Genomic DNA, 27756 nt, shown 5'->3' on the forward strand with positions numbered 1-27756 from the left:
GGAGTTATATTATACTTGCACACTTAGAATTATAAGATTATGAATTGTTCAGTTGAGAGTGGAAAGACTGTGCAAAAAAATGACTCTAAGTCCAGGGCTCCATACCTTGTGGTGAGGATGTCTGCAGGCTGTGATCTACAGTTAAGTATATCTTTGTATTTATATATTTGGTGACAATGTTGCCTGCACCTTGTATTGACTATATTATATTATTAGTTACATAATATCTACCAGAATGTTAGATAGAAAGAATGTCTATGACCTAAGGACTGTTGGAAAAAAAAATTACTTGATTCTGTTCCCATGTTAAGAAAGCTGGTTCTCCATTAGTTACATATTATCTTAAGACATACAAAAAGATAATACATTATTTCCTAGTGAAAAGTTTTCTTATTTCGGCCTCCTACTATCATATAAGGAAACATTGTATGTAACATATGACTTTCTCTTGGGAAGGATTCTCCATTTTTGAATACACCATATAAGTTTCTTATGAGGCAAGTATCATGTAAAGGTGATAAATCTGAAATTATATGTAACCAAAACTATTATACTTCATGTTTTTTTTTACTGTAGGTTTTTCCTGTGTACAATGCAGATTTCAATATAAATTGCCAGTTTTATAAACTAACATAGTCAATCGAACAACTGGACCTATTGCTTCTTGGTTGTTTAACTAAGTGGAGCTAAACTCAAGAGACAGGCAATTGCTCAGAGCACCTGTCTTGCAAAGACTTCTCTTTTAACTTCATTGGGAAGTCTATAATTGGACCGCCGCAGAGTCTGGTCTGAGAAACAAGGGAAGGGCTTTCAAAGGCCTCAGACAAGAGGTGTGCAGTTATTGCAAGCTGTATTAGACATATCCCCAATTAAAAAAAAAATCCTCAATTTTCATACAGGGAGTGCAGAATTATTAGGCAAATGAGTATTTTGACCACATCACCCTCTTTATGCATGTTGTCTTACTCCAAGCTGTATAGGCTCGAAAGCCTACTACCAATTAAGCATATTAGGTGATGTGCATCTCTGTAATGAGAAGGGGTGTGGTCTAATGACATCAACACCCTATATCAGGTGTGCATAATTATTAGGCAACTTCCTTTCCTTTGGCAAAATGGGTCAAAAGAAGGACTTGACAGGCTCAGAAAAGTCAAAAATAGTGAGATATCTTGCAGAGGGATGCAGCACTCTTAAAATTGCAAAGCTTCTGAAGCGTGATCATCGAACAATCAAGCGTTTCATTCAAAATAGTCAACAGGGTCGCAAGAAGCGTGTGGAAAAAACAAGGCGCAAAATAACTGCCCATGAACTGAGAAAAGTCAAGCGTGCAGCTGCCAAGATGCCACTTGCCACCAGTTTGGCCATATTTCAGAGCTGCAACATCACTGGAGTGCCCAAAAGCACAAGGTGTGCAATACTCAGAGACATGGCCAAGGTAAGAAAGGCTGAAAGACGACCACCACTGAACAAGACACACAAGCTGAAACGTCAAGACTGGGCCAAGAAATATCTTTTTCTAAGGTTTTATGGACTGATGAAATGAGGGTGAGTCTTGATGGGCCAGATGGATGGGCCCGTGGCTGGATTGGTAAAGGGCAGAGAGCTCCAGTCCGACTCAGACGCCAGCAAGGTGGAGGTGGAGTACTGGTTTGGGCTGGTATCATCAAAGATGAGCTTGTGGGGCCTTTTCGGGTTGAGGATGTAGTCAAGCTCAACTCCAAGTTTCTGGAAGACACCTTCTTCAAGCAGTGGTACAGGAAGAAGTCTGCATCCTTCAAGAAAAACATGATTTTCATGCAGGACAATGCTCCATCACACGCGTCCAAGTACTCCACAGCGTGGCTGGCAAGAAAGGGTATAAAAGAAGAAAATCTAATGACATGGCCTCCTTGTTCACCTGATCTGAACCCCATTGAGAACCTGTGGTCCATCATCAAATGTGAGATTTACAAGGAGGGAAAACAGTACACCTCTCTGAACAGTGTCTGGGAGGCTGTGGTTGCTTCTGCACGCAATGTTGAGGGTGAACAGATCAAAACACTGACAGAATCCATGGATGGCAGGCTTTTGAGTGTCCTTGCAAAGAAAGGTGGCTATATTGGTCACTGATTTGTTTTTGAATGTCAGAAATTTATATTTGTGAATGTTGAGATGTTATATTGGTTTCACTGGTAAAAATAAATAATTGAAATGGGTATATATTTGTTTTTTGTTAAGTTGCCTAATAATTATGCACAGTAATAGTCACCTGCACACACAGATATCCCCCTAAAATAGCTAAAACTAAAAACAAACTAAAAACTACTTCCAAAAATATTCAGCTTTGATATTAATGAGTTTTTTGGGTTCATTGAGAACATGGTTGTTGTTCAATAATAAAATTAATCCTCAAAAATACATCTTGCCTAATAATACTGCACTCCCTGTATATGCATGTTTTTATTGTGGTTATTTATATACTAAACAGTGATTTTTATTTTTGGAATTTGTCATATCAAATTCAAGATGCATCAAACATAGCAATATTAATTTCTCTTGATTATTTTGTCTACAGGACCTATGGAAGTCTGTGTGTTTCATGGAGCCATATACCAGGTAAGCAGCTTATAGTAGTACATACTTATTAAAAAGAAACTATCAAAGTCTCAAAGAATATCAAAACTACAACATAGGCAGATAAAGTAAGCAGATAAACTGTATTATGAAGAAACGTGTGCTTAAAAATAAGTCAGTAGTAGGAATTTGATATACAAAGCTAAACTTATAAAAAAAATGTCATTCATAGCCTGGGAAACCAATTCCACAAAACAAAGAATCTTGTGAGGAATGTATTTGTACAGAGGAAAAAGATGCTAAAACCAAGCTAAATATGATCGCATGTAACACAGTCATCTGCAATAAAGTGTGCGATGAGGTGAGGCTAATTGATTACATTTTTTTGACAACGTATATCATCATTTCCTAGACTTCCATTTTCTGTGACTATAATAATGTAATTAATTATTTTTTATTTATGCATCAGGGTTACTTGTACAAGGATATCGAAGGCCAGTGTTGCGGAGAATGTGTACAGGTGGCATGTATAATGACGGTGGATGTGGATAACACTGTTGTTATTGAGGTACCTTCCTTCTTAATAATTATACCTAAATAGAATATAGAAAATGGTTTGAAATGTCATTTTATTATCAAACATTTATTTAAAAGTCCTAAGAGCGTGGCTCCATTGAAAAATAATTTTGCTTACCACAAACCAGACAAACTAAATTCTACAGTATGCTGCAAGTAAGACGTACGTGTTCTACGTTTACAGATAGATAGATAGATAGATAGGTGTGTGAAAGGGAAAGAATGAGAGTAAACAAGAGAATCTGCAAGAAAAAAATAGAAATGGAGAAAAGGAGACCGAGATGTATCCCTCTATCATGAATGTAATAATAATATGCTTTGTTTTACAGCCTGGTGATATCTGGTACTCTCCACTCAACACCTGCGCTTATTATGAATGCAACAAAACAAATGAGCACTTTGTCACCATGAGCATAACTAAGGAATGTTCAGTAATCAGTGAAGATGACTGCACATTGGTAATTGCCATCTATTGTTATAGATCACCTGTGGATAAAATTTTACATCATGCAAATGACTGGCATGTAGTACAATATAACCTGCTCTTTGTATATTTGTCTCCAACAGGGACATGAGTTTAAAAAAGCTGATAATCAATGCTGTGGTACATGTGAGCAGGTGGCTTGTATAATGAAACTGAGTGATGACTCCACAAAAATATTGAAGGTTAGATTTTATTTCAGAATCTTTAATCCATATCTTAGTATACTTTCAAATTTATGTAAAAAACAAAATATACATATTGAAGCACTTTCCCATTTTCATCAAAAAGTCAATTGGATTTAAATCTAGTCTAAGAAGCTTTTATTAACAATGCCCATCTATTTTAACCTGTCTTGAATTTAAAAAGAAAACCCAATACATTTTATACAATCTCTGTGTAGTGAATTAAATATCCTTATTGATTATAACTTTAAGAATCCTTCCCACTGCTGCAGAGCAAGTCTGCTTTTGTAGACCACTGCCGCATCCAGCCCAGCCACGGCTTCTATAACTGTTGTTTTTTTAAAACAAAACCGTACGTTTTTTGTTCAGCAATTCGGATATGGAAAATTTTACTAGTAACGCAAATTCAGCCTATTTCAATCGTACAAAGCATGCCTCATTCTGCTTACTGTATTTGGCCCACACTAGGCCATGTCGACTTTTATCATATGTATTTTAGTCACCTTGCAAGTTAATGTTTCACTCTACATCTTACGTTTTCTTTGTCTGTCCTGGGTATTCTTGCACTTTTTTTTTTTTAATTCTTTATTTTTTAAAGTGCAGAGATAATTACAAGTTTCATTGCTGTCAATAGGTGTTACATTAGTCGGTGGTCAGTTCTGCTTTGGTGACAGATTCAAGCTTCATTGCACTTTTTTTTTTAAGTAAATACAAGAATAAGCATAGTCAGATGTAACAAAGAAGGGTGACAGTCAGGTTATACATGTTGCTTAAAACAATTTAACTTGAGTTGAGACCATATCATTGTGTCGGTCGTATATTGTGACTAGAGACAACTATATGCATATGCTCATGTTGTGGCAATCGTTATTCTAGCACATTTTTATGGTACTGATATAGACTCTATCACACTAGTTTACTTCGCTTTTGCTGGTAATACTTCTCATTAAGCTTAAGCAGTGGCTAAATCGTTACAAGTTATGCTAGCTCTAAAGTGTGGGTAGTATGAACGCATAAAGCAGGACACAAGAGCAGTGTCCGCATTGAGATTATAGCTTGTGATCCCTGAGGCTCTCCACGTCTTGCTAGTCAGTAGAGTGTGTGTGAAAAAAATATTAAATTAAATTGCTAAACAAGGCTATGTTAAGCGGAGTTACTGCAAGTTAGGCATGAAGAGGCGCCCTCAGTCCCCACACAGAGATCACCCAGTCCTCTCCACCATTAGGATTCCGTCCCAGCACGCCTGCATGAGGCTGCACACATCCAGACTGCCACTCCGGCTGTGTCCCGTCTTTGTGCGTTGTCTCTGTTCAGGGTCTCCAGCTCACGGTGGGTGCATAGGAGGTCATCCTGTTCCTTCATGTTTTTCATCCCGATTTTGTAGTGGCAGGGCCGCCAGCGGTCTCTATTGTGGGGCCTCGGTGTCGATTGTTAGCGCCCGGTTTGAGCCCTAAGGCCGCAAGCCTAACAGTTTCCCGCAGCGGGTGCCAAGAGCCCAGAGGGAGGTCGCCATCTTTGCAGAGTGCGCGAGGTTCGGAGCAGTCTCCGCTGTCTTCTTGCGAGCTGAGTGTGTCCTCTGCCCATTTCTGGTATGCTTGGGGCCCCAGGGTGGACCGAGATGACCCCCCCCTGTCCAGTGGGGGGGGGTTAGGGGCCAGGGCCCCCGAGGCTGAAGGGTGTTGTCTCCTTACTGCCCCCAGGCAGGATAGCGGAATGGCGGCCGTCCACTCCACTCACCGCCCAGGTAGGCTGCAGTTGCTGGATGTCGTGCCACGGGGGAGCAAAATGTTGTTTCCAGGCTTTATAGTTGTGGCAGGAACCCTAGTGGGTATGGGGTCTCGCTCTGTATCTCCGGGTGCCGGGCTGAACCCACCAAATGAGGCAAAAAGCTGGACCATAGCGGGAGCTGGTCTAACATGCGTCCAGCCGGCATGGCGACCCGGCCCCGCCCACCTAAATATATACTTTTGTATAGCATATTTTGATTTCTGTGACAACTATTAAACTTACGGAGTCCATATTTGGAAAACCTTGAATAATATTGCATAATAATATATATATATATATAATATATCAGCTTTAGCTACCAAAACAGCTCTTAAACGATATGTAATCAGGACAAAAAGTATGTTTGTTTTGAAGAATGCTTTATGGAAAAAATAAAAAGTGTATAAAATATTTTCTCACCCCTCCTGGGTGGCATGGATGTATGTGTGTATATGTAAATAGATCGATGGAAATAGATGGATATGTGTCATTCTCAGGTCCTCTACCGGAGGCCTTGGAGTCTAAGGGTTCTGCGCAGTAGTTCCTAGAATTGAACTGTTCTGGACTCCGATGTCCCACCTGGAATCTGCTGAAGAGGAGGAGAGAGGGAAGGAGGAGTAACACAGGTCAGTACCAGAGCTGAGGGCACAAGCTCATGCAGAGCAGAGGGCTGGCGGTGTGATATGCTCCAGACTCCCCCTCCCATCGAGACTCAGCTCTTACCACAACCAGGTCGGAGGCACAAGCAAGTGAGATCTGAAGATACAGCAGGCCACCACTAGCAACACGCTGAAGCTGGACCCGTGGAACAGCGTGACTTCCCCAAGACACTCCGGTGGTGATCATTACCCTGTTCCAACGTTAACCAGTGGGACATTAAGCCTGCTATATTCCAAGCATAGCCCCACATGACCAGCTTTTCTTTTCTCTAAGCTAGGTCTGCCATAACTAATATGTCGGTCTGAACACCCTGTTTTATAGCAAAAGGCTCTAACTCATCCACTGACATCCTGACCATAAGCAAGTCTAATTGACTCTTGACATTTTTAGATATGCATGTATCTATTACTCGAATGTACCTTTAAGAAAATGTCTTGGTTCACTCTTCTACCTATCCACTCTTAAAATGTGCAGTCTAATCAAAATGCTGATAAACAGTAAAGTTTCACTATGTTATGTTTCACCTTGAACCTACATTACATGTGCTGTTGGAACATTGCAGGATCAGCTATGTTATTACTATGCACGACAAAAATAAAGGATTTAAAAAAAATAAAATCTACACTTTCATCAGGAAAGATTATATCTTAAACTGCAATGTTGACCTATTGACAAATAAAGGTGTATTTAGAAGATGAACAAGGGACATTTGAGAACCCTTATAAGGCAACCCTCCTGCGGAATATAAATGTAAAATGATTAATAAAAGTGAACACAATTTTAACCTTCTTTGTTCCAATACAGTGTTTTAATTATGAGACAGGCCAACATAACAAAAAGTCCTGTATGCCCACTGAGCACTAATTACACAAAAGGTCAAACAAAAAAAAAATCCTCCAATGATGTTTATTTACCAATTATCTGTATGTACTTAAAAATATATATAAAATGAGTTGTTACTTTAATTACATCAGTTATCAACTAATCTTTCCTCAGAGACATTGTCTCTTCTTTTATGCCATCCTTGGTAACAATACTTATTTTAAGAGCATCTCCTGTGTATACATCTCTCTCAGCTGCTGATATGAAGACATCTTTGACCAGCTGTATCGCCTTCTCCAATGTTAATGGTAGCTGTTCCACATTCTGCATATTCTTGTACCCAATCTGGTTATCAAGTAGGGGTTGGAGCATAGCACTTGCAGACCCACCCGCTTTGTAGGTATCTCTCTGGTATGATCCAACAGGGTCAAAACTGTAGACTGCTCCTTTACCGTCTTCATCAAGGCCCCCAATTATATTATATACGTAATAAGGAAAAAAGCGTCACGAGTAAAGAATGTTTGACAGCATTGCTGCAATGGCTCCACTAGTCATCGTCTTGTTGTTTGAATGCTTGTCCATTTTTAGCCTAGCTTCAATTATTTTTGTAAGTGTAAGGCAGTCCCCATGGAATCCACTGCATCCAATAACAGTTTTGTCAGTTAATTTGTAGCATTTTGGTGTATCCCTGCTGTGAATGGAGTATCCCTCACTCAGTCTCGTGTCCGAGGCCACAAGAGCAAAATCATCACCTGCAAGAGCCAGCACTGTACCTCCGTTGAACGTGTAAGGGCTGAATCGATGTTGGACTGGGCCGGTGTAATGATACTCCATTTTACCGCCGGCCGGAGCGTAGGCTTGAGGGGCAGCCGACATATACATCTTCAATAGACAAATTAACACCACAAAATGGATTTCTTGCACTTTTTGAACCTTCATTGTTTAGTAATTATGTGGCTAGGTATAGCAACTGACAGTCTAAATTTATGTCAGGCCCAAAATTGGGCCTACACATGTGGTAAAGGAAATACAATATAAACTTGTATATACATTCTCTGTACACATAAATGTAAAATTCCTTATTTTCTGTAAAGGGGAACATCTTACTAAATGACCTTAAATTCATAGAACTGTGTCATATGTTTAACAGACTGCTATATTTTACTGTTTTTACTTTAAGTTTTGAGATATTGAACTTTGCCCTTTGCCCTGTCTTGTGAGGAGGAGGGGCTAGGATGGCAGCAAGAAGAGGACAGGGGAGAAGCCATGTTCTCTGAGTCTGCTATAAAGAAAGTGTGTTCCTACCTGTTTCAATTGTCTATTACTGCTGGGACAGTGAAATAATAACAGGGGAAGGCTAATGCACTGCAACTACAAGAAGTTGGAGACTGTCTACTGCTCTGCTAGGAGAATTGGAAGACTGTCATTTTATGTTCAACTCCCTGCAGATTCTGGAACTTTCTGCAGGAGTGTGAATGAGCACTTGCATCCTGCTAGCAGAAGGAAGAGAAAGGATTGCCATTGCTGTTCTGCTGCTGTCCTACATTTTGCTGGATCTCTCTGGAAATATCTGCAGTTACAGAAGTCACTCAAAGGTACTGTCTCCAGAGATTGCTTCAGGATTCTCCCTTATAACTGTACCTGGGTAGCGTTAAATACACCTAAGGGCCCCAACATTGTGCACATAATTTACCTGCAGGTACCTAGAAGTTTAACTGTTCAGATGTAGTTATTAATGTTATTAAGAGAAGTTTGTCTGCATTCCTGCTGCTAAAGACTCTTGTGACTGTGTTTAACATTAGCCAGGGACTCATTGTTATTTCTGCTGTTATATGTGTATCTATTTAACCACAATACAGTGTGTATTTCCATGTCTGTATTTATTTCATGTCTCTGAGTTATTAAGTGGAGGGTACTCATCTACTCAGTGGGGTGGGTTCCCCAGAAATAGAAGTTGCACTGAGTGGAGGCAGTGCGTCAGAACAAGATGTCCCGATCTCCCAACTATAGCGGAGGCCCAGGATCCCTGTCAGCGACAGAAGAAGGTGTAACTGCTGCTAGCTATGGCTTGTTGACAGGAGCAGGGCAAAAAAGGGTTACAGATGGAGGCACTGCTGAGATGGATCAGGACTGCAAAATTGTAAAAAGAATCCAATGTCTCAGCCCCAAAGAAGTCAGGGACTGGGCCAGTAAGAAATTAATTCCCCCAAATTAAATTGTAGCTGTGTGTAACATGCCTCTTAACTTGGAGAGGAAATGTTTTGATGATGCCATTCGACAGATCCCAGGGTTACAGAAATTCCGCCTTATACAGACACAGAAGGATGAGAAGGCCGTACTTGCTGTTGCTCTAGTGAAGAGTCATAGACCACTAAATAAAAAAATATTGTCCTAAGTATTTACAGTTGCCAAACACCCAGCTCCCTGGGAGTCCTTTGATTTATGCTCAAGATGAGTCAGAAGATGAAAGTGACCCCAATGATGGGGACAGTGATCACATATTTGGTATTCCTCCTAGGAGAATAATTATGACTGATTCTGAAGGAGAAGGCAGTGATGAACACACACAACAGCGTCTGAAACTGCCCAAAAGAAGCAGGGCCCATAGGAAGCTTCCAAGTGTTCCCACAAGTCAGAAGACCGAGGAGAGCCTCTCCCTAACCAAAGTCTTAACTCAGTTATCTAAAAGTGTGGTCCAAGCATCTAATGAGCATAATTACACAAGACTTAAAGCTTTCTCTGGAGTTATGCCAGTGCCAACCGGGGAAGAAGGATTTGCTCTGTAGAGAAGTAATGTAACCCAGGCACTAAAAGAGTGGACCTGTACTGAAGAGTCCAAGCGACTGAGGTTGATCGAAGGCCTGAGATCTTCTGCACTAGAATTAATAAAGTGTCACCTACTACGCTTCCCGAATTCTCCTGCTGCCGATCTTTTAAAGGTCTTAGACCATACTTATGGTGAGGAAAGTGAAGAGGAAGAGCTCCGGTTACAATATGCTGCCACTGTTCAACAGGAGAAGGAATCCCTCACTTCCTATCTCATTAGATTAGAGTTAATGCCAGGAAAGTTGTTTGAGAAGAATGTTATCACATCAGATACGTTTGATGAATATAGAAGGAGACAAGTTCTAAGAGGAACTCTACCAAATGATCCTGTGGCTACAGCTTTGGTCAACCTTCTACTTGCTAAGGGGTTGTTGGATTATGCTGAAACTAATAAAAGATGCCAAAATAATACATAAACAATTTGACCATATCCTAAAGCATCATGATGGCATAAAGAAATCATCATCACCTGAAAATCATACAGCACCTAAAATTAACTTACCAACAGCTTATTAAACAGGGAAGAGACAAGGGAACAAGGAAGCTCTAAAAAAGTTCTCAGATCTCTCCTCAGCCAGGGAAGAAAGGGGAATTTAAGTGTTTTAGCTGCGGGAAAGCAGGACATGCTGCGAGCAAATGTCCCTTGAAGAATTCTCCTATTTCAGAGGGCTTAGTTGTTGATCCAGGCCCTACATGTGGCAGACCCTGGAAGAAGAAGCGGTTTTGGAAAGGAAGAAAAGAAGTTCTCTCATGACAACTTGGCTGGAAATTCTAGAGTAGGACCAAAATCCCTCGTATCTCTTGTGATTGAAGGCATCCATGCATCTGCCCTCCTAGACACTGGGTCTCCAGTAACGATAGTCTTCTGGTCTTTTTATGAGGAGCATCTAAGCCATTTACCAATGTTACCAGCAGATGATGTGAGATTGTGGGGGCTGGGTTCTCATAATTACCCCGTTGAGGGAGTTATTAAAGTACAGATTGTGATCCCTCAATTGGACACTGGGAAAGAATGCCCTATGAATGTGGAGGCTTTGGTGTACCCAAATCTAAATCGTCCCGGAGTTCCCATCATATTGGGGACTAATACTCAGGTGGTGAGAAATGTGTTTCGAGGTTACTTGAAAGAAATGGACAATGCCTGCTTAAACAAATTGAATGAACTAGAACCAGCTCTGAGGCAAGAATGTCACAGACTAGCCCTTGAAGCCAGAACAGGTCAGTTCCATTATTGGGGGCCAACGCCTGTTGACCTTCAACCAGGGGAAATGAAATCCATTACTGCTGTTGAAGTTTTACGGGAAGGAATGCTATCAGGAGAGTGTCAGTTTTGCCTAGAGTCTCTTCCTGAAGAGGATTCTAATTGGGAGGAGAACACTGGTGAAGCCAATAAGAATTCCAGCATACAGCCACTCTTGGAAACTGACTCAGAAGACAACCCTGGAGAAGGTCCCAGCGGGACTTCACCAACTAATGATAAAGAAGAAGCTACAGGTTCCAGCCCTGACAGAGACTGGCAGACAGCGCCAGAAACACAGTTGGTCCCTTCTACCTCTGCTCCTTCTCCTTCTTCCCCCTCATCTGGATTGAATCCTGAAAGTCCCAGCTTTGTCCCTCATTTACCAGTTAGGGACTATAACTCTATACGAGGATCTGGACCTCTGTCTATCAGATCCCTTCCCAATTGTGTGGGCGAAAGACCCTGTAATGAAGAAATTAGTGGACAACCACCGAGCAACCTAGGTAGAGGCAGAAGAAATCGGAGGGTCCCGAGATTCTTGACCAATGACAACATTGGGGAACCCACATATTCTCAGAACCCCCACACGTGCACTAAGTTAATCAATGTATTGCATACTTTGAAATATTGAGTGATAGATTTTCCCTGTATTAGATTGTATTGTACCATCTTGTAAAACGGTTATAAACCAGATGGACTGCTCCTGCCAGTGGAAGGCAAGGATTCTACAGAGGGGAGGATGTAACAGACTGCTATATTTTACTGTTTTTACTTTAAGTTTTGAGATGTTGAACTTTGCCCTTTGCCCTGTCTTGTGAGGAGGAAGGGCTAGGATGGCAGCAAGAAGAGGACAGGGGAGAAGCCATGTTCTCTGAGTCTGCTATAAAGAAAGTGTGTTCTTTCAATGGTCTATTACTGCTGGGACAGTGAAATAATAACAGGGGAAGGCTAATGCACTGCAACTACAAGAAGTTGGAGACTGTCTACTGCTCTGCTAGGAGAATTAGAAGACTGTCATTTTATGTTCAACTCCCTGCAGATTCTGGAACTTTCTGCAGGAGTGTGAATGAGCTCTTGCATCCTGCCAGCAGAAGGAAGAGAAAGGATTGCCATTGCTGTTCTGCTGCTGTCCTACATTCTGCTGGATCTCTCTGGAAATATCTGCAGTTACAGAAGTCACTCAAAGGTACTGTCTCCAGAGATTGCTTCAGGATTCTCCCTTATAACTGTATCTGGGTAGCGTTACCTACACCTAAGGGCCCCAACGTTGTGCACATAATTTACCTGCAGGTACCTAGAAGTTTAACTGTTCAGATGTAGTTATTAATGTTATTAACCCCTTAAGGACAGAGCTTCAGAAGCTTGTCTTTCACTTAATGACACAAGCATTTTTTGCATTTTTTGCTGTTTGCGTTCAACTGCAATTTGCATTTTACTAATTTATTGCACCGACGCATATTATATACCGTTTTTTAAAGGACAGAAAGGGCTTTAATTTGATGTAACATATATTTACATAAATGCTTATTTATTATTAAAAAATACAGAAAAATATTAAAAAAATGAAAAATCTTGATTTTTTTTTAACAGTTTTTGAAATAATGTGTGCACAATTAGTGCAGGGTAAGGAAAGTAATTACAAATCAATTCATTTAGTTGTTCTGATTTACAGAATATATAATGTGTCTAGGATTTTAAGTTTTTTTTGGTAGTTACAGGTCACAAAGCACAAGGAGTAAAATAAACTTTTAATGTGGAGCGATTTTAGAATTTGGTATGTTTGTCTTGTAAGCTTAATAGCCATAAAAGAAAACAAAATTGCCACACAAAGTATATATTTATATAAAGTAGACACCACAGGCTATTTACCTAAGGTTGTTTTGACAATTTCTACGTAGCCATTTTACCGCCAACCTCTGCTAAATATTGGAGTAAAATTGTGTTTTTTGGGGGTTTTGGCACACAAATTTAAAAACAAAGAGCTTCTCATGTGTATTTTGTAAAGTTGGTGTGTGCTATTCCTGTACAAAGTTTTATTATGTGTTCAGTTACTTCTGCTGAGTACAACGGTACCCCCATTGTATGTCTTTGGCACTATTTTGTGAAGCTACAGTGCCATATAGGAGACCTGTCCTTTTCAGTATTCACAGTAGAATTTTGAGAGACGGATTTAATGAGCCTATGCTTCCATTTGGGGTATTATAACAGTTTGACTGTTCAAAAAAAACAAAAACACAAAGGCCTACCATTTGTAAAAGTAGACACTCCAGGGTATCTCATAAGTTGCATATTGTGCCTTAACATGCCCCCATTTTTTTACCATTACATGCTAAAGTATGTGGTAAAAAATAATTTTGTGCATTTTTTACATACGGATTGCATTTTTGCTGGGCATTTTGTATATTTCATATGTGCCACTAAGTTCAAACCCCCGAAATTATGCTCAGCTAAGTCTTCTGAGTAAAAGGACACCCCCATTGTATGTATATGGCACTATTTCGTGAAGCTACAGTGCCATACAGGAGACCTGTCCTTTTCAGTATTCACAGTAGAATTTTGAGAGACGGATTTAATGAGCCTATGCTTCCATTTGGGGTATTATAACAGTTTGACTGTTCAAAAAAAAAAAACCACAAAGGCCTACCATTTGTAAAAGTAGACACTCCAGGGTATCTCATAAGTTGCATATTGTGCCTTAACATGCCCCCATTTTTTTACCATTACATGCCAAAGTATGTGGTAAAAAATAATTTTGTGCATTTTTTACATACAGATTGCATTTTTGCTGGGCATTTTGTATATTTCATATGTGCCACTAAGTTCAAAACCTCCAAATTATGCTCCACTAAATCTTCTGTGTAAAAAGACACCCCCAATTAATGTCTTTGGCACTATTTTGTGGAGCTACAGTGCCATATTGGAGACCAAGCCATATCAGTTTTTACAGAACTTTGGATTTTGACGCTGGGCCTATGTGCAATTTCCAAGCATCTTCGCAGGTTTTAAATTCAAACTACCCCACAAAGGCCTACCATTTCTTAAAGTAGACTCCCCAGGGTATTTCAAAAGGCAAATTTTGAACCTTAGCGTGGGATAATTTTTCCGCTAGCTTGTACCAGGTGTAGTGGTAATAAGCGTTTTTTCTGCCTTTTTGACACACAAAGTGAGTTTGCACAGTATATTTTGCAAACCTTATGTGTGCTACGACTGTATAATACTTCATATGTTGCTCAGCTATGTCAGCTGAGTACAAAAATACCCCCGTATGTACCTTTGCCAGGTATATGTGGACATCAGAGGGGCACATTTGGGACATAGTCATTCCAGTTTTTTTCAAACTTTAAATTTTTACGCTGTGCCCATGTCCCATTTTAGAGTATTTTACCAGGCTATATAATTCAAACTACCCCACAAAGGCATACCATTTCTTAAAGAAGACATCCCAGGGTATTTCAAAAGGCATATTTTGAACCTTAGCGTGGGATCATTTTTCCGCTAGCTTGTACCAGGTGTAGTGGTAATGAGCGTTATTAAATGTATTTTTTAACTTTTTAAAACTTTTTTTACTTTTTAAAACTATTTATTTATTTTTTTTTGTCAATCTTTGTTTTATTGAGGCATGTTAGGTTTCGGGTACAGAATAAAGAGGGGAAGACAATATAAAGTTGTTACAAGTCGGGAGTGTCACATCGCAAAACACATTATCTTCAAGATTCGACAGCCTCACTTTTTTTTTTTTTTTAAGAAAAACAAGTATATAGCGGCATAGCATGTGTAACCATAAACAGTGCCTATCTAGGTGAGTTAACAAAATAAAGAGTCCGTAAGCTATATAACACCATAGATATACTGTAGGCGATTTAAGTGGCAGGTTGAAAACATGTGACGGTAACTGTATGTTGCTTGCAACTGCGCTACATATAGGCATGCATTTGCTAGACAGTGGTCTAATCATTGAGAGCTTTGATATTAAAATTAAAGTAAAATTAAAATTAAAATTAAAACGAGGACATTTTTGGTCTATGCTTAGGATTACATAATAAAATAAAATAAATTATAACATGCTAGGTTAAACTTTTGTGTGAGAGTAGGTAGTGTTTCCTCAATCTGAGCTTTGCACGGAGAGCATATATTAGGGTAAACATGCTGAACTACACTAGCAGACATAATAAGCGTGATCTCGCATATAAACGGACACTGCACCTTTTAGTTTATCGTAACAGGGGAAACAGACAGTGAGGGGATAAGACAGATATTAAAAGGGACAATTTTATCCTACTATCCAAGGTGCCGATGTTAGTTACTGCTAAAATATAATGGTCAGCACAGTGTGACAGGTAGTCAGTGATGGTCAAAAGGGTCACAGCCTGAAGCTGCTGGAGACCAGATCTGCAATGTTAGTCCTTTGACTGTTGCAGAATTGTAAACGCTGCTTGGCCAAAGGACCAACTACCAATGTGCCGGGCTAAACAATGCAGTGGGGTCTAAAACACTAAGGAGAGTTAGCAAGGTAACATTGCTGTCTAGAGTCTTAGATATCAAATATTAACCCCAGGCTGGATCGGTACTGGTAGGGTTCGTTGGAGATTTGTCTCGGGTCAGACCGTGTACCGTGCGGCAGGAGAGACGCAGAGGGAATCGGAGGTCTTCAGCCAATACCACGGACAAGCCATCGAGGACAGTTCATCCACTGTTCGGGTGAGGCTAATGTCCTTGAGTCTGCCAGAGGTGCTGCTGAGCGCTGGCCCCTTGTATCCCAGGAGTGTAGTCTACGAGACTGGTCAGCGTCGTGAGGGTTACCTCTGTGCTGATTCGGTGCTGTTTGCTCTGCTGGGCGGAAGGTTGGACGGGTGAATCGTCGGGTCCTGCTTTGGGGCTTGAGGTCGCTAGCGTTGCTGTGTGTGGGCCTCTGTTCTTTTTCCCATCCTGCTGAGCGGAGTTTCTTCCGTCTGGAGGCTGCTCGTGGCTTACAAGGTGGGTTATTTGGCAGATGGCGCCGGGTGGCCGGGCGTATCCATGCCTTTACCGCTCTCATCGCTAGTTTGTAGTTTTGTGCCTGGGTTTTGAATTGCGCCCAGAGATTGTTGCTTAGCTGGAACACAAAGTCTATTGTGTGCTTAGGTGGCCTGATGGGTGGTCGCTTGGTAGTTGATTGCTCCTGAGCCGCCTCTTTGGCCGGGCTCAATTTGTTTTGCTGTGTCTCTCGCTTAGAGCCTTCACCATGCGGTTTCAAGAGGGAAAGCCCCGCCATTTTGGATCCCCAATCAGGGTCGCATGGCTCGGTGCAGTGGGGATGTGCGGATCAGGTCTGTAGGTCGCTTGGGAGGGACCGGGATAACCCCCGCCGGTCCAGAGGGGGGGGGTAGGAGTGCTACAGGCTCCGTTTCCAGAGTGCGAGTGGATCGGCCGCTTCCACTCAGTTCCGCTCCGGGTAGGCCGCAGCAGGGTTCCCAGGTACTCGAGAAGGGGTACACCCGAGTTTGGTGCCTATCCGTTTGTCTGGGAGCCCCCAGTCCCGATGTGGGTATTGGGCTTAAGTATCCGTTGTTTTTGCCTTGTTTGAGTCGTTATTTTAGCCCGTTAGCCAGGAGCTCCGGCTTGCTGCGTCCAGCTCGCTCGGCGTTCAGGCTCCGCCCCCCTATTTTTTAAACTTTTGTTATGCTTATTAATTTTTTTAAACTTTCGTAAAACTTTTTTTTACAGATTTAACATTTTTCTAAGCTTTTTTTTTACCGTTAACCCCTAACTAGCAGTAAGCAGCACTAACAGTAAATTCCCCATTTTCCCATAACTCCCTAGCAAAATATTTAATTATACAATCTTTAAATTAGTTAATTAAATACATTTAACCCCTGAGGGTTAAAAAATAAATAAAAGTTAATCGTCAGGGGTTAAAAAAAATTAGATCACAGTATAATACTGTGATCTGTATTTTGATCACTGTAGGCAGTGATCGACTGGCAGGGAAGGGGTTAATTTTTATTTGGACTGGGTAAAGGGTTTATTTTTTTTAATTTTTTACTTAAACGTTATTAAAACTTTTTTTTAACTTAATTTTTTTACTTTTTAAAGCTTATATTAAAACTTTTTTTAACGTTAACCCCTAGTTAGCCTAACACTAAATCCCCCAATTCCCCACTAACTTCCACCCTCCCCAGCTAGCTAAATTTATCATTTTAAAATATTTAAATTAATTAATAAAATAAATTTAACCCCTGAGGGATCTGTGGTTAATTTTACCGCGTGACGGACGAGGTCCGTCACCCGTCGTTAAGGGTATCCCCTGGATGACGGACCTCGTCCGTCACCCGTCCTGAAGGGGTTAAGAGAAGTTTGTCTGCATTCCTGCTGCTAAAGACTCTTGTGACTGTGTTTAACATTAGCCAGGGACTGCATTGTTATTTCTGCTGTTATATGTGTATCTATTTAACCACAATACAGTGTGTATTTCCATGTCTGTATTTATTTCATGTCTCTGAGTTATTAAGTGGAGGGTACTCATCTACTCAGTGGGGTGGGTTCCCCAGAAATAGAAGTTGCACTGAGTGGAGGCACTGCGTCAGAACAAGATGTCCCAATCTCCCAACTATAGCGGAGGCTCAGGATCCCTGTCAGCGACAGAAGAAGGTGTAACTGCTGCTAGCTACGGCTTGTTGCCAGGAGCAGGGCAAAAAAGGGTTACCTATGCATTTCAGTTAGTCACCCTACATTTTAATGTTTGTCTGCCCTCTGGGTATTCAGATACTCATTGGGCCAACATTGTTCGGTAATTCACTATTTAGTAGATATGCCCCAAAGGACATCATGTATGCATTTAATTATGGAATTTTCATTGGGGTATAATCTAAAACAGCTAGCTATACGGTATACATGCATTAGGAACATCATTCAGTCATGTTCAATTTAAGCAATGAAGTTTTACATCTGATGCGAATATTACTGAGATATTCTAGCATTTCCTGTTTCTTTCAACCCTAATCTTCCATGCCAGCTGTGTATGCATAAGTATTTATCATCCTCCTAAGCATTCCAGGTGTAGGTCTTTGTAATGTATGTCTTATATCTCCTGTCTTTTCCTATGTATTATGTACGGCCATCACGGCCGCTAGCCTGTTCCACCACTGTGGCATTCTAGAGGCCTCTGTTCCCATTTTGATTCTGTCTTCCAACACCTCATTTGGGCTCAGTGCGTATGTATTATATGATGTTTTATAAGTGTTTATATACAGTTTCTGTTTTTTTCACCATTTCATAAATTAGATAATTTTATTACATGACAGGAGGCTTCCTATTTTGCATAACTTTCTTTACTTATGCCTCCAGCAGCACAAGTCAATCAATCAAAAAATTTTAACCAATCCTAGGCCAACATAGCCTGTATATAAGTCTTTGGTGGGCGTGTCTATTCCTCTTTCTTTGCTGCTTCCAGAAGGCACAGGTCAGAGTACTACTTCAGAAATTATTTATTCCATATTGACTTTTATACTGTTAGAATTTCATTGGTTTCTTCTATTATTTAATACTGTCAGTAATATAGTTTTATTTATTTATTTATTTTTCTGTACTGTTCCCTCTTGCCCTACCTCTCCTCACCCTGCACTGTCTCCCTTTCTCCCTTTCTCCCTGTCATCTTTCCGTGGCATTTTAACGCGACCGCGTTCGTTTTCGTGTTAGGGAGGTAACATAGGGACATTTCGGGAGGTGGGTGTGGGGTTGGAGGGACTATACCGTTCTCAGGGCGACCTTTGTAACGGACGGCGGACCGCGATCATATCGTGGACCGCGAGCATATCGCGGACCGCATTAGCGTTTTGGCGCGAACGGCGGCCATCTTGGATCTCGCTCTCGCGAGACCCACGACGGCCATTAGCGTTTCCAACGGTCGTTATTCAAACGACCCATTCTCATAGTTTCTGGTACTCGTTTTTTCCCTCTGCCCATACTGTGCATATAACCTTTGTCAAGTACTGCATATATATATTTTTTCTTAAAGACACAGTTCATACACTCCTATTAAGGGCACAGTGCTTGCAGGCTCATCCCCTGCTGCACATATTTAAAGGCACAGTTCATGCAGGCTCATCCCCTGCTGAACTTCTTAAAGGCACAGTTCACGCAGGCTCATCCCCTGCTGTACGTCTTAAAGGCACAGTACTGTCAGGCTCATCCCCTGCTGTACATCTTAAAGGCACAGTACAGTCAGGCTCATCCCCTACTGTACTTATCAAAGTCACAATACAAGCAGGCTCATCCCTTGCTTTCCATCTAGAGTCACTAGTGCAAGCAGGCTCATCCCCTGCTACACACAAAGAGTCACTATACTAGCAGACTCATCCTCTGCTATAATATAAGTGCCAGTGCCAGCAGGCTCATACCCTGCTATAAATCAAATGATACAGTGCCAGCAGGTTCTTCCCTGCTAAATACATAAGTGTTGTACGTATGCAAGTGACTCACTGCTAGCAGGCTCATCCCCTGCTATAAATGAAGTGTCTTAGTACAAACAGTCTTACCCCTGCTTTAAAAGCTAAGTGACTCAATACTAGCAGGCTCATCCCCTGCTATACCATTATATATGTGACTCTATATATGACACCACATTAGTAGTGAAAGCTGTATCTTACGGCATTTCACATACTTCGGAACCTAACACTCTTCTGTCTTCCACAGACAGACCCAACATACATCACAAGATGAGTGACTCACCACAGTTACCACCACCAGATTGGGAGACAATTATTAACTCAGCGGTAGCCGCCTCCGTGGAGAAAGCTATTGGCAGACTGCTCATGCAGAACCCAAAACCTGATACAGCCACTGATCAATCCACGGAAGTAATGGAAGATGTCCTCCCCGGAGACCTCCACGCCATAAAATGGCAACGGAAGGGCACCGTATTGGACACCCAGAGACAAAGAGGCAAAACTCCAGTGAAAAAGAGCCGCCAGGCAGCGAGGAGAGGACCTTCCCCTCCATACTCTCCGTCCTCAGAGGACGACGATCGCAGTCCCCCTCCATCGCTCGATATCATGGACGAATGGAAGGCGGGGGCTTCACGCTCGGAAGACGAAGACTGGCTAGACATCCAAGGAGAAGACAAGGAATGCGATCAAGACACATACCTTGATCAAGAAGAGGGCACCTTCATAGACCCCCAGGGGACGGCCATGTTTGACCCCCGCACGATCCGACACCCAAGATCGACAGAATGGGGGTTACCAGATCACCTGGCTCAGTTCATCCACTTCTGGCTGAGAAAGCCAATGGACAAAGAAGTCAGGGCAAGGCTTCGGGCAGAATGCCCAAGACCAACTCTACCAGATAAAATCGCAGTGACCCCAGAATTTGATTCTACTGTATCCCTGTTAATGTCCCGTGCGGGCCGAGACCCGCGGAAAGGAATAGAAAAAGGCCTTAGGGAATCCCAAGACAAGCTCCTTGACATCCTGGGTCCTCTAGCGAAAATGCTATACCTGGCTGACCTAGCCCTTTCCCAAGGCACTACACTGGACGTCCACACTATACGCGAATGGGCACAACGGGCCATTTGTATGCTGGGCAACACCAATGCAGCAATGTGCGCAGAACGCCGCGGAACTGCATTATTGAAAATGGACCCGAAACTGATGGAACTGGGTAAGAAAGAGATGGGACCGCTAGCGAACGGTCGGCTATTTGGTGACTCATTCATAACTGAGCTCAAAAAACATGTGAGCATCTTCACCACTCTGAATAAGGCTCAGACCTCCATCAAACAAGTATTTCGTAACACCACACCACGCAGGGGAGTTTTTGCCAGGGCTGGTCGTCAAAGGGGCCGAGCCACCAGCCGATTCTGGCCCACAGGCCCCAGACACCAATCATCTCAAGCATTCTTCCCAACCTCGAGATCCAACTTCCAGCGAGGATCCTTCCGTTCAAGAGGCACCCACACCCGCGGACGCTTCAATGCAGGTGAGCATTCCCGACATACCTTTTCTATATTCGCACATGACTGCAGGCAGACTGTCTCTTTTTTCACAGGAATGGGAAAAGATATCCTCGGACAGCTGGATCCTCAATACAGTAGCCGGTTACGAGATCGAATTCTCAGACACCCCGGTACAGGACCGACGCCCACCACCAATAAGAGCGTCGGCAATACACACCGAAATCATAGATACGGAGATCCAAACCCTGTTCGACAAGGGGGCGGTGGAACCCGCCCCAGACGATACGGGTTTCTTCAGCAACATCTTCGTAGTCCAAAAGAAAACAGGAGACTACAGCCCGGTCATCAACCTACGGCAACTGAACGTTTTTGTCACCTACAGACATTTCAAAATGGAAGGAATCCACCTTCTAAGAGACCTATTGTCGCAACACGACTGGTTCACCCGACTAGACCTAAAGGACGCCTACCTATCGGTATCAATAGCTCGCGTCAGCCGTCCATTCCTCCGCTTCACATGGAAACATCTCTCCTACCAATTCACCTGTCTCCCATTCGGCCTCAGCTCAGCACCATGGTGCTTTACGAAACTAATGAAGCCGGTAATGGCTTACCTAAGAGAGAAGGGCATCCGCTGCCTAATATACCTGGACGATATTTTGATATTCTGCGAATCAGCACCCAGGCTTCAATCTCAAACGAGATCCATAGTGCTCTTGCTAGAATCTTTGGGTTTCATCATAAACAGAGAAAAATCTTCACTCCAACCAGCCAAGGTGGTTCAATTCCTGGGATTCGAAATAGATTCGAGAACATGTACCCTCCGGTTACCCACTTCAAAGATTGCAACAATACGGAAAGAGATACGCGGGTACTTCGAAGAGACTCAATACCGCTTCGCCTCCTGGCCAGAATAATAGGCCTTTTGTCATCTTCCATACAAGCGATCTTCCCAGGACCGCTACACTACCGGGCCATGCAACGGGCGAAGGCCCATCACCTGAGGCAAGGACAGACATACGACCACTGGATCCCAGTGTCAACAGAAATTCGGACAGAACTCCGATGGTGGCTCCTCCACATGGAGGCCTGGAACGGCAGAGCCATATTCGGTCCGAACCCGGACTACGTCCTGGAGTCGGACGCCAGCCTATGGGACTGGGGAGCCCACTGTGAACAGGCGTCCACCGGAGGACCATGGTCGGAGGAAGAGAAACTCCTACACATCAACTGCCTGGAGTTGATAGCGGGCTCCTTCGCGATCCGGAGTCTGGCCAAGAACATGTCCAACTGCTGCATTCTCTTGCGCATGGACAATTTTTCGGCAGTCCGGTACATAAACCACCTGGGCGGAGCCAGATCACGGGCCTTGACAGAAGCGACGAGGGATATCTATCGATTCTGCCTACCCCGCAACATCACGATCAAGGCAGAATACCTACCGGGAGTCCACAACCTCACGGCGGACTGGTTCTCTCGAGATTGGCAGCAGCGATTGGCGCCTGGACACCACTACCTTTCACAGGATAAGACAAGTAAGAGGTCCGCTACACATAGACCTCTTCGCATCACGGACGAACACTCAGCTACCGAGGTATTACAGCTGGCTTCCGGACCCTCAAAGCGAAGCAGTCGACGCATTCCTCCAACAATGGCCACAAACGGGAGCTTACGCGTTCCCACCATTTTCAATGTTGGCGAGAGTCCTCCACCACCTACACAGAGCGAGGACTTCTCTAATCTTGATCACACCATTGTGGAAGAGCCAAGCATGGTTCCCGGACCTTCTAGCTCTGTCTCAAGACCATCCGCTACTCCTACCAGTGTTCCCATTCCTCCTAGTGAACCCGGACGGGGAACCTCATCCGTTGATTACACAAGACCGATTGGAACTGGTGGCCTGGAATCTTTCCGGGGATCCTGGAATGTCTCAGGCCTATCGCAGACGACTAGAAACCTATTATGGGACTCCTGGGCACCTGGCACTAGACGCAGCTACCTATCCGCATGGAACACGTGGAATCGCTGGTGCATGGAAAGGGACCTCGATCCCTTTACAGCACCTATTCCCTGCATTCTAAATTTCCTGTCAAACCTTTTCTCAGAAGGACGAGCATACCGCTCAATTAATATCACCAGATCCGCCATTTCGGCGGCCCACACCCCAATAGACGGTACACCAGTGGGTCAAAACACCCTAATATGCCGTCTACTTCGGGGCATCAGACTAGCCAGACCTCCGGCCCCGAAATATAACACTCTTTGGGATGTAGATGTAGTTATCCGATTCCTGAGGAACTGGCCGGACAACGAGACCCTGTCTCTGTGACAAATATCAGCCAAATTTACTCTCCTATGTTTAGTTTCTTTTCGCAGAGTCGCGGACGTTAGGGCTTTTGACGTAAACGGTTTCACTGTAACACCAGAAGGGGTTACCTTCACGGTGTCTCGCAGGACTAAGACGGACTCCACATCCGTATCTTGCCCTTTTTTTCCCGACGGTTCCGCGGCTATGCGTTGTGAACACCCTACTTCGGTACGTAGAGGTTACCGAATCGCTCAGTTTTTACCGATCGGGTCAACTACTGGTATCTTACACTAAACCGTACAAACCCGTAACTACCACTACGTTGGCTAGATGGGTTCGATGGCTCTTATCCCTGGCAGGCGTAGAACCGAATTTCGGGGCCCACTCGGTACGCGGGGCGGCGGCTTCGCGTGCATATTCGCAGGGAGCATCTCTTACGGACATCTTGCGCTCGGCAGACTGGACTAGAGAAAACACCTTCAGAGTTTTCTACTTTCGACAGACATCTCACGCATCTTTTTCGTTGTTAAAAATGCAAAAAATAACAGAGTTAAAAATGCAAAATAGGAAGCCTCCTGTCATGTAATAAAATTTGTAGATTATGTTAACGTAGTGTACGTATAATCTTAATTTTAATAATGACAGGAGGCGAGTATTTTCCCCCCCGTAGACATTGGGTTTTATTCCCCCCCAAATACACGCCATTCAGCATTTAACAGACAGTTATGACGACCTTACAGACTGATATCTTCATACTGTATGAAATCTCACATACACAGTTTCAGTATAGATATAACTGTAGCTAACAACTCAATAGACTTGTCAATGTAATACCTAGACTTTAGATATATTAATTAACTAAATCGGATATATAGGTCTTGCATGCGGACAATAGTCCATTTCCACACCTTTCACCTATTTCCGTTTTTTTCCAGCATGAGATGATTCGGGTACCGGGCGACAACACCTCTCAAGCTTCAGTCCAAGCTACGTTCGTTTAAAGTTACAGAGTTCCAGTTTAAAGGACACTCCACAACCTGACGTTACAGGATTTCACACATCAAAGAAAGAGGAATAGACACGCCCACCAAAGACTTATATACAGGCTATGTTGGCCTAGGATTGGTTAAAAGTTTTTGATTGATTGACTTGTGCTGCTGGAGGCATAAGTAAAGAAAGTTATGCAAAATATTCGCCTCCTGTCATTATTAAAATTAAGATTATACGTACACTACGTTAACATAATCTACAAATTATTCATAACTATTGTGTTCTCTACCATCTCATCACCAACATGTCTTAGCTACATACACAAACTCCACAAGCATTCTCCATTTCACATCCTACCTTCACCCGCATTAATCCCAACACAGCCCGCACAGCAACCCTGAAACTCGGGATACGCATATTTCCTACTCCTGGCATCACTATGTCTTTCCGACATGTGTTCAAATGCTCTGTAATGGGCAACCTGCCACAGGCTAATTTGGCACCTCGTTTGGGCATTTCATTGAAAACATTTATAGATTTTGGATTAAGTAAATAATGTCTTGTTTTAGGTTCTGGGTAGTACATCCATAGGCACCTAGTATATGGTATATATCATTATTTTACAGTTATGTAGCGGTAATATTTCCTCAATCTGATTATCTTAATGCCACAAACAGGTATTACCTTAGATGTGGCATATTAGATGAGTTACAATAGACAATACGCCTTGGGCCACACTGTCTATATTTACATATGCATTTCTGCATAGTCTACGGTTTTGCTTACAAACATATTTATGTGTCATGTCTTATCATATTTTGAGATTTCCCTAATATCATTGCATGGTTATCACTACAGTACCAGTCTGTGGATATTTGGTCCTGTGGCTTTCCGGGATGCCATGGGGCCTGTACATAGGGGGTACAGTGGTACTCACGATGTCTTGCTAACATCCATTTCCTTATGTCTTATCCAATCATATTCTTTTACAGGCTATCAATTCGTAGCATCATTTGCTTTTCAGACCTCACACCCATTTGTCAGTTACGGTTATTTGCATAGGTTATAGACCTCTCCTTCCCCTCTCTGCCTCCTTTAGGGGATACTGTAGATTTCTGTTACAGGTTACAACCATACCATACAGAACTACACAAACTCTTATATGAATTCAGGTATGTTTTAGCCACGATGGCTCTCACGCAATATAGACCTTTTTATTGAGTAGGTTTTACTGGCTTATTGGGATCTAGGTGACCAATAGATGTGAAGTTTCTGGCATCTCTGTGTTGCGGTCACCGGCCCGCCGAGCCTCACGGTCGTGCCCGACCGGCACGACCGCACCGACTACAGGAGCTTACCTGCTCGTCGGCGAGCCGGGAACCGCGCACGTAGTTCTTCCGGGCATCACGCCCGAATCCAATATGGCGCCGACCACGTGGTCGCGTCTATGGATAGCCCCGCCCCCGAGAATTATACTAACGTGTGCGTAACGTCACAACGTCAACGCACACGCACGTTCTGGGGTCAGAGGTCGCCCTCTGACCAATCATAGCTTAGAGAGGGGTATTTAAACCCCTAATTCACCCCAGTACTTTGCCATGTCGTGGTTTCAGTTTCCTGGTTTCCTGAAAGTGCTATTTTCGTGTTTCTGATTTCCTGGTATCCTGATCCTTGGCGTTTCCCTGTTTATTCTGATCTCTGGTTTCCCTGACTTGGCTTGTTTTATCGGTATTGAGTATTTTCTGGCTTCCTTGACCTCGGCTTTCCCTTTGACCATTCTCTGTCTCTAGCGTATTAGTCCGGCCATTCTAAGGTCCGGTTTACGCTCTATCCTGTTATTTTCCTTTTCTTACTTATGTATATGTTTACATAGTTTCTGCGTGCTGGACCACATTACTAGTCGTGACACTCTGCCTTGGAGATAGTGGTCCCATGAGGCCAACATCCATCCTCCACGCATGAGGTATTACGTCTCCTGGGTCAAAACATAGTTAGCCGCCTAGCACAGTGGCATAGAGAGGGCCTCACTTGTCACACCCAATCTATCTCATGAGTTTAATGTCACCGAGAGGCCAACACCCCACCACGATGTTCGGTGGCCATGAATCCCCTAGTGCCAAAGCATAGCACTTCTCAAGCCACTTGGCAACTAGTAGGGCCTCACCTGTCACCAACCTAGTGAATTGCTTCACCACATGGCACTAGCTAGCCAGCCAGCAAAACAATCCTGATCCAAGCTACTTATTAACATAGTGCAGTATGTCTCAGATCCCTGTAAGAAGGTGATGACATGTCAATCTTCAGTACTCCAATCTGGTCCACTGCACCTACATGAAAAGGTGACATCTATCAGGTTCTATCAGGTCATGGACCATTCCTCGTATTACGGCTGAGCTACGCAGATGCAGCGTTCCTTTCCCAGCAACGGCCAGGAAAGCGGAACAGTTCTGGCTCATGCGTACCAATACGGACAATGCTGATGCTGGAGTAGGCACAAGTTGCTTGAGCAACACCAACCTCCATGCAATGTTCTCAGCACTCGTGTCCTATATGGGGTAAATAAATGAGAGACTAGAAAAACTAGAAACACATTGCCGAACCATGCCGTATACTGGACGCTGACCCTCACAGGGTCCTCCGGAAGCATACGATCATAACACAATTCAATATTGAGCATGTGCGCCTGTACGTTCAGATATCCAATGGTATATTGACTTTCTGTCATGCTATCAGACTTTCTGTCTGAAAGTTCTTACACTAATAGGTGAATAAGGATATAGATAAGTTGCGATGCCACACCTATCAGACATATTGTGACATTATTATACTAAAACATGTCATCTGTAAATTGAGCCAGGCCCTACCTCGTACTCATAGAAGTCACCATGACGGGCCTGCCATGGCTGATTTAATTGGTTTCTATTAACTGTATGTTTGTTCTTTCAGGGTAAATTTCACTACTATCATATTCAGCATTTCATTAATACGTAGCTTCACCACGATGCCTTCTTCAGCTTCCAGTATTAGGCACCTTACTGGAACATATCGACTTCTATTATATGTCTTGGCCCCCTTCATGGCCAAGTGTCGCTATTGACTGGATCAATAGCGATCATGTCAAGTCCAACTTGGGCCTACACATTTGGTTCACAAATATAAACTAACTTGTATATACATTTACTGTACTTACATTAACTACCACCCTCATGGGACTCATCAGCTAACAAAGATTTACTTTGGTTTAGTTATACTAATTCCAGGTTGTAGGTTTACTTCTCATACACTTGTTAGCTTGAATTGTCCACCGTTATGGTCCTTATAGATACTTTTCATTGTATACTTTTGTTGATACTGATACTAGTTACCTATGCTAATTTTACGGTTTTCTTCAGTATTGATACTTTTCCGGTTTTTAAC

General features: G+C 42.8%; 1 protein-coding gene and 1 pseudogene across 1 annotated transcript in view; one reads left to right on the forward strand and one right to left on the reverse strand.

The window, feature by feature from the left end:
* Nucleotides 1-27756, forward strand: part of LOC134578520 (mucin-5AC-like) — an 89317-nt gene that overhangs the window by 57520 nt on the left and 4041 nt on the right. The window contains exons 45-49 of the mRNA XM_063437504.1: nucleotides 2555-2595; nucleotides 2786-2914; nucleotides 3023-3121; nucleotides 3459-3587; nucleotides 3697-3795. Of these exons, the coding sequence (XP_063293574.1) occupies nucleotides 2555-2595; nucleotides 2786-2914; nucleotides 3023-3121; nucleotides 3459-3587; nucleotides 3697-3795 (497 nt within the window). The remainder of the gene's footprint in view (nucleotides 1-2554; nucleotides 2596-2785; nucleotides 2915-3022; nucleotides 3122-3458; nucleotides 3588-3696; nucleotides 3796-27756) is intronic.
* Nucleotides 7009-7950, reverse strand: LOC134578487 (proteasome subunit beta type-1-like; annotated as a pseudogene).

This window comes from Pelobates fuscus, chromosome 12, assembly GCF_036172605.1.
Source record: "Pelobates fuscus isolate aPelFus1 chromosome 12, aPelFus1.pri, whole genome shotgun sequence".
Taxonomy (NCBI): domain Eukaryota; kingdom Metazoa; phylum Chordata; class Amphibia; order Anura; family Pelobatidae; genus Pelobates; species Pelobates fuscus.